General features: G+C 48.4%; 1 protein-coding gene across 1 annotated transcript; it reads right to left on the reverse strand.

The window, feature by feature from the left end:
- Positions 1-264: 264 nt before the first annotated feature.
- Positions 265-1,100, reverse strand: LOC138242629 (uncharacterized). Its single transcript, XM_069198178.1, has 3 exons — positions 825-1,100; positions 547-686; positions 265-460 (listed from the first exon to the last, which is right to left on the reverse strand). The coding sequence occupies exons 1-3, from the start codon at positions 1,098-1,100 to the stop codon at positions 265-267; spliced, it is 612 nt and encodes a 203-aa protein (XP_069054279.1).
- Between the last annotated feature and the right edge of the window lie 5,717 nt (positions 1,101-6,817).

The following is a 6,817-nucleotide window of genomic DNA, read 5'->3' on the forward strand; positions in this document are numbered from 1 at the left end:
ATAATATAACTATTACTTCAACACAATAATACTTCACCAGGCTCTAATATCAATGCTAGTAACTTTATAACAGTTCTCCTCTCTCACTAGTAGGGTTGTGTGTTCATGCCCTGAGTGTGACACAGGAGTGACAGGACTAACCTGACCTTGTGCTCAGGCTGGAGGCTGGTGTTGGACTCGGGTACGAGAGTGTAGTGTCAACAGCACACTGACCAGATTCTTATGGGCAGGAGACAGCAGGAGGTCAGGACACAGCCCTGAGGGTCACCCCCTGGAGCCCCGATAGGAGGAGTCCACTGGCTCTCCGCCAGGAGCTCGTCTCCAGGGAGCAGCCTGAATCAGGGTCACCTGCAGCTCTTCATCATCATCATCATCGTCATCCTCACAGGCTCCAGCAGGCAGGAGATCGGGACACCCTGGATTTCTCCCCGAGACGACTCCTACTCTGTCCCCTCGGAGTCTGTGGATCCCAGATTGGTCCGATCATCCCCGATCATGCAAGACCAGCGTCGCCTGCGAGGGACAGCCAGTGAAGGAGAGACTCACCTGCCTGGTGCCTCGTGCCCTTCAGTGCTGATGGGGTACCCTGTCCCCTCCTGCGCTGACCGGTCGAGAACATCCTCTTGACTTCTAACTGCAGGTCTGGGGGTGCCCTCTCCTGCGTGGTACAGGGTCTGACCTGGCTCCTGTTGGGAATAAACATGCCTGAAGGCAGCCTGTGCTCCACCAAGTCCCAACTACTCCAGTCCAGAGCTGCTGTTCTGGTGACCCGTCCTGGAAAGACACAGGTGTGTTGTCCACAGGCTCTCTTATCCCTTCCTCACCTTGTCTGGGGGTTCTGACACCCCTGGGCTCCCCTTCATTGTTGTGGCACCAATGGGCTCCTCCTCCTGGTCAGCCAGAGTCTTCGGGGGGTCCAGGCACTGGGGCTCCACCTCCTGGTCAGCTGAGTCTTCGGGGTTCCGGGCACTGGGGCTCCTCCCAGAGTCGAGGTCCAGGAGGAGTTTCTTCCTGTTGGCTTCTCCCAGATCTTCCAGACTCCTCAGGCCTGAGCTGGGCTGGGAGGAGGGAACCTTCCCCGAGATCCTGGAGTCCGACATCCAGACGAGACGACCGGCGAGATGGAGCCGGTGGGGGGTGGGGGGGGGGGGGGGGGGAGGATGAGGGCGTCTGGGCTCCTGGTGTCTGACTGGGAGAGAGCTCCGATGGTTGGGCGTCTGCTTTTCCAGGATTCCAAAAGGAGTTTGTAGCCTTGTACCCCAACTGTGCTCATTGACTGGTTTCGTGAGGAATGATTACAGTGAACGCCGGTATGGAAAATAAAAATATATTATTCCAGAAATTAACTGCCTGGTTTAGTGACGAACCATTCCAGTGAACAAGCAATCAAGTAAAATATTCAGGAAACAGATGGAGGAGATTGTCTGGTCTCAGGATTAACGAGTACACTGGATATCCCAGAAAGAGAGTCCTCGTTAATTCTCTGTTGGATTTTCAGTTGTTTTCTGTACAAAAACTGTCCTTCAATAAGCCACAGCTGACGACTCAGATCCGGAATTCCATCTTTGTTTTCCAGGGAATCTTGTGTGCGAGGAGAATCGGAGATGAACAATAATATACTTGATTGACATGTCCCACTTGGCCAGCTACGAAGATCATATGGTCAACATGATAATTTCTGCACTGATGAGCCTCTAATCATGTCCATACTAGGCCTGACAAGGTCTCTGGTCTAACTGCACCTCCGACATAAAACATGGAGAACTCAAAATGTCCTTCATTTCAACTGCGACAAGATCACGTTGTTGTCGCCAACTGTTGCCGAAAAGCTGGTCAACACTTTCCCCTCCTCCCGTATCTGGAACCTCTCGATTTGCTGGAGTTTCTAAACCAATGTTTTTGTGTGTCCCAACTGCAGAATCCTGACCAGGTCAAGTGCAAGTGATGACACGACTCCTGTCCTGGAGTCCCTGCACTGGCTTCCGGACAAGTTTCGCGTCGAAGTGCTCGCCGACGAGGCTCTGCGTGGCTTGGCACCTCAGTACCTGTCTGACTCATCCTGCTCCCCACCTCACAGCCATTGTTCCTCTGACTCTGGGCTCCCGTCTGCCCACCCCCCCCCCAAGCTTGTCTACACTCTGGGGGTGACAGGGTCTTCTCCTGGAACTCTCTCCCCGAGGAGTCCTCTTCTCTAAACTCCCTCAAATACGACTCAAAACCTGCTTCTCTGCTTCTACAGAAGGGCTGCTATTGAACTGGTTGACTTTCCTACTGTACCCCAAATCCTATTTCTAACTTTGTGTTGTGTTCTTCCTATAAAGCACTTAGAGAGGCCACTTTTAAAGATGCTACATAATACAAAACTTAATAATAATAATAATAATAATAATAATAATAATATACCCCAACACCTGGAGTTACCCCAATATCTACACCCCAACATCCAGGGCCAAAACATCAGGAACTCACAAACCTCATGCACAGGCTGCATCAACACAGCCTTTAGACGGAAAGATGTCCGCAGGTCCTGCTGTCTCAGCCCTGATCCCGCTACCTGACAGAAAGTTGGTGGGTCTGGTTCAGGCTGAGACCCCCTCACTGTGTAAGCTCCCTGATCAGACACCCTTGAGGTCCCGCAGTCTCAGCTCCTGATTCTGCACGGACACGGTCTCCGTCTCTGTCCTGGGGGGACACAGCGGGAAATAATATCGTCACTGAGCCATCCGCTCCGAGGAAACTCACCGTTATATTTCACTAAAAGTGCTTTCCCGACACACCACAATTATTCATAATGAAGTTTATTGTCATACGTGGTTTTTTTTAACAAAAGCCTGATGTGTGAATAATGATGTTTAATGTTTGCCGCTGTATATAGCGCCTTTAACCCGCGCCGTGAATTCTCAGACATCCTGGGATTCGGGCAGCGGCCTTTTAGGTCTGAAACCGGGACTCACCTGAACAGATGTGTTGTGTGTTTGTTTTCTTTATAGTGACGAGACTCTACGCACTTGTGTTTCTCGCGGATACTGGGGATTTCAGGGTGGGAGACTAAAAAATAAATAAATATGAGGGTCCGTTAAAGAAAGACGACTCTTCCGGTGATCTTTTTAAAAGGGCTGATCTGTTATACCTGCGGTGGAGCAGGCGCACAGTCCCGGAGGCGGAATTTGAGCTGAAAAAATAGTTCTTACTCGCAGATGAAACCCATCCCCAAATACCAGTACGTGATATGGCTATTTCTGTTGTTTTTTTTTTAATTGCTAACGTTATTAGACAGTAGCCGGTGCTTTTTGTCACCACTGACTGACTTCGCGGTGAGGAAGATGTGGTCCTCGCCTTTGTCCACTGTTGGACATACCGTAACTAACTCGCAGCCTCAAACAGAGAAGCTACACACATTAAAAAACAAATTTGGATAAAAGTGCAACTTGTCGCCCCCTAAATGTGCAGAAGACTTGTGCAGACACAAATGTATACATTGTAAAAACAACCGGAAAAAAAACGTTCGCTGACATAGGACGGATCTCCGTATGAATCTTGATCGTTTATCAGTGCAAATAAAAGCCGGTTTAATAGGATTCGTCTTCAAATTTAAACGCAGTAGTCTCGTACCCTCATCTGGTATAATTTAGCATGAATGAGCCTCTTAAATTAAAATCAGGAACATCCCCGTTATACATAAACACGGCACAAAATAATAATAATTCTATATTAACGTGGCCTACATGTTAATTTACGGTTTAAATTCATTTAAACGTTCCGATTCAGAGCGTCTTGTAGTCCGTGCTAATTAGGACAGCAATGCTGAGCCCTTTGTGTATTAAGCACAAGTTCAGCTGGTCTCTAACTTCACACAAATTAAAAACTTGGATAAAGTGTAACACGTCTCCCCTAAGTGATCAGAAGACTTGTGCAGACACAAATGTATATATTATACATACAACCGAAAAAAAAAAAACGTTCGCTTACATCTGAAGGATCTCCGTATGAATCTTCATCATTTATCAGTGCAAATAAAACCCGCTTCAATAGGATTCGCGTTCAAATTCAAACCCGCAACTGCTGCTCTCGTTTGTGTCGGGACTGATTACAGTTGAGTATGGCGTTAGTCATCTCATACCCTCATCTGGTATAATTTTGCATGAATGACCCTCTTAAATTAAAAACAGGAACATCCCGTTATACTTAAACACGACACAAAGTAATAGTTCTATATTAACGTGACCAACATGTATTTACGGTTTAAATAAATTGAAATGCTCCGATTCAGAGCGTCTTGTAGTTCGTGCTAATTAAGACAGCAATGCTGAGCCCTTTGTGTATTAAGCACAAGTTCAGCTGGTCTCCAACTTGACTCCGCACGGTTTTTCGTAGCATTGAGCTCAGAGCTGTAGCTCTTCTCCAGACAGCAGCGTGCTCTCCGAGAGCTCGTTAGAACTGACCCACAGCGGTCAGTATGAAGTTTGCGCTAAACACTGTACATCACATACCTCTGCTTCCGAGCCCAGTCAGCTCTGCTGTATTCACGACAGGACCTCCGCTCTCTCACTCCCCTGTGATCTGATCCGACAAATGACATTCCCCCCCGCTCTAGACCACAGACCTTCCTCACACCACCTGGGTGAGATCGCATCCCGGCCAATCAGGAGACTTCGTCAATTAAGCAATTAAGAGTCCAGACACTTTATTGAAAACTGAAGAATGTTGAATTGTTTCTGAAGAATGCATCTGAAAATAGTCATAATTCTGCTCGAAAGGGCCCTTTACCGCTGTCACAAGGATAAGAAGCAGCAAACAGTACGTAAAAGTGAATTCAGTTGAAAAATAAGATTTCCTAAAGCCGACATCCGATCTTTTAAACAGCTCGGGGCAAATAATTCTGTGTCTTTTTACACAATGTGTCATTTTAAATTCGACACAGAAGCCAGGTACGGAATTCACTTACTGGTCTTGCTGATCCTGCACTGGTCTCCGGAGGGGGAAATATCCTCTCTATTGCTATGACGACCGTCGCCCTCCTGCTGCCATGACGACCGGTGCCCTGCTGTTGCCATGAAGGCCGCCGGACCCCCGGTGCCCTCCCATTGCCATAACGACCGTTGCTCTGGTGCTGCCGCCATGACGACCACTGGGCCCCTGTTGCCCTCCCATCGCCATGACGACCGTTGCTGCCCCGGCAATCTACCTATCCAAATAGATTTAAAATGGAAAGCTAACGGACTGGGTTAGTTGGCTGCAATTACACTGTATTAGTTTGCGTTGCGAGAGCTCTTTGTTTATTAAATAAACGTTTTGATAAATGGTCTGCGGTAAAATCGACTATTTCTTTTTAACAAATCTGTGGTGCCCATTGTAGCTTCGCCTTTTGCGTAATCATTTTTATGAAATAAAAAGTATATTAGCACCTCTATGTGAAAAAGCCTCATAAGCGTTGCTCCGTGACTGAATGGGATTCAAAGCCTTCGTTTTGAAGAAGCACTCGAATGTTTTTGCCGCAGTCCATCCAAGCTGTGGATAAACCCCCAGTTCAGGGAGGGGGGTTATTAGGAGGCCAAAATAATAATAATAATAATAATTGCTTGCACTTATATAGTGCTTTTCTGGACACTCCACTCAAAGCGCTGTACAGGTCATGGGGAATCCCACTACCGCCACCAATGTGCAGCCCCCACCTGGATGATGCGACGGCAGCCATAGTGCGCCAGAACGCTCCCCACACACCAGCTCTCAGTGGGGAGGAGAGCAGAGGGATGAAGCCAGTTCAGAGAGGGGGGTTATTAGGAGGCCATGATTGGTAAGGGCCAATGGGAAATTTGGCCAGGACGCCGGGGTTACACCCCTACTCTTTTCGAGAGACGTCCAGGGATTTTTAATGACCACAGAGAGTCAGGACCTCGGTTTTACGTCTCATCCGAAGGACGGCGCCTGTTTACAGTCCAGTGTCCCCCGTCACTATACTGGGGCATCAGGACCCACACGGACTGCAGGGTGAGAGCGCCCCCTGCTGGCCCCACTCACACCTCTCCCAGCAACAACCTGAGTTTTTCCCAGGAGGTCTCCCCATCCAGGTACTGATACTCCGCCGATTCTCGTTCTAATGTCTGTAAACAGAAAAGGAAAAGGAAAAACAAAAGTGATAAAGAGGGGGGAAACGCGAAACAACTTTAAAACAGTCAGTATCCAGGCAAAAGTCCCACTGTCTGGCATTAAAAAAAAACAAAAAAACTAGCCAGGACCTGATTGACAGGTCTTTAGAAGGAAGTTCCATGTAGATCCTATCACACGCCTGAGAACAAGAACCACCAGTTTTACTTCTGCAGTCTGCTTCTCTTTTCACTTCCGGCTGTCAAGAGTTTCCAGAACTTCTCTGCTCTTAAAAACAGCTGATATATATATATATATCCCATGTGCCTGGGTCATATCTGCTTCCCGTTTCCTTTATAGATATTGCACAGATCTGCGCCTGGGGCTGGGAGGGGTTTGCCGGTTCAAATCCCGCAGCCAGCAGAGGAATCCTACTCCCTTGGGGCCCCCCCTGAGCGAGGCCCCGAACCCCAACTGCTCCAGGGCCGCCGTATAAAAGGCCGACCCTGCGCTCTGACCCCCAGCTTCTCTCTCTCCCCTGTCTGTGTGTCTCCTGGAGAGCCAGCTAGGTCTGCGACAGGACCTATTCCAGAAATCGTACAGGGTTAATAAAGTGACGTTATGTTATGCTAAAACGCCCGCAGACATTTCAGACTCTCGGCACACAGCGCAGTCATTCTGCGAGTTGAATAACCGGATAGTCTGGTCTCTGCAGCAGCAGCAGCAGCCCCAC

The sequence above is a fragment of the Lepisosteus oculatus genome, chromosome 14 (assembly GCF_040954835.1).
Source record: "Lepisosteus oculatus isolate fLepOcu1 chromosome 14, fLepOcu1.hap2, whole genome shotgun sequence".
In the NCBI taxonomy this organism is placed as follows: Eukaryota; Metazoa; Chordata; class Actinopteri; order Semionotiformes; family Lepisosteidae; genus Lepisosteus; species Lepisosteus oculatus.

Excerpts from the sequence above, each read along its gene's own strand:
- LOC138242629 (XM_069198178.1), bottom strand. The coding sequence starts at position 1,100 with ATGTCGGACTCCAGGATCTCGGGGAAGGTTCCCTCCTCCCAGCCCAGC. Across the intron at positions 687-824 it reads TGTCAGAACCCCCAGACAAG|GAGCCAGGTCAGACCCTGTA; the intron begins GTGAGGAAGGGA and ends TATTCCCAACAG. Across the intron at positions 461-546 it reads GGGCACGAGGCACCAGGCAG|ACTCCGAGGGGACAGAGTAG; the intron begins GTGAGTCTCTCC and ends TGGGATCCACAG.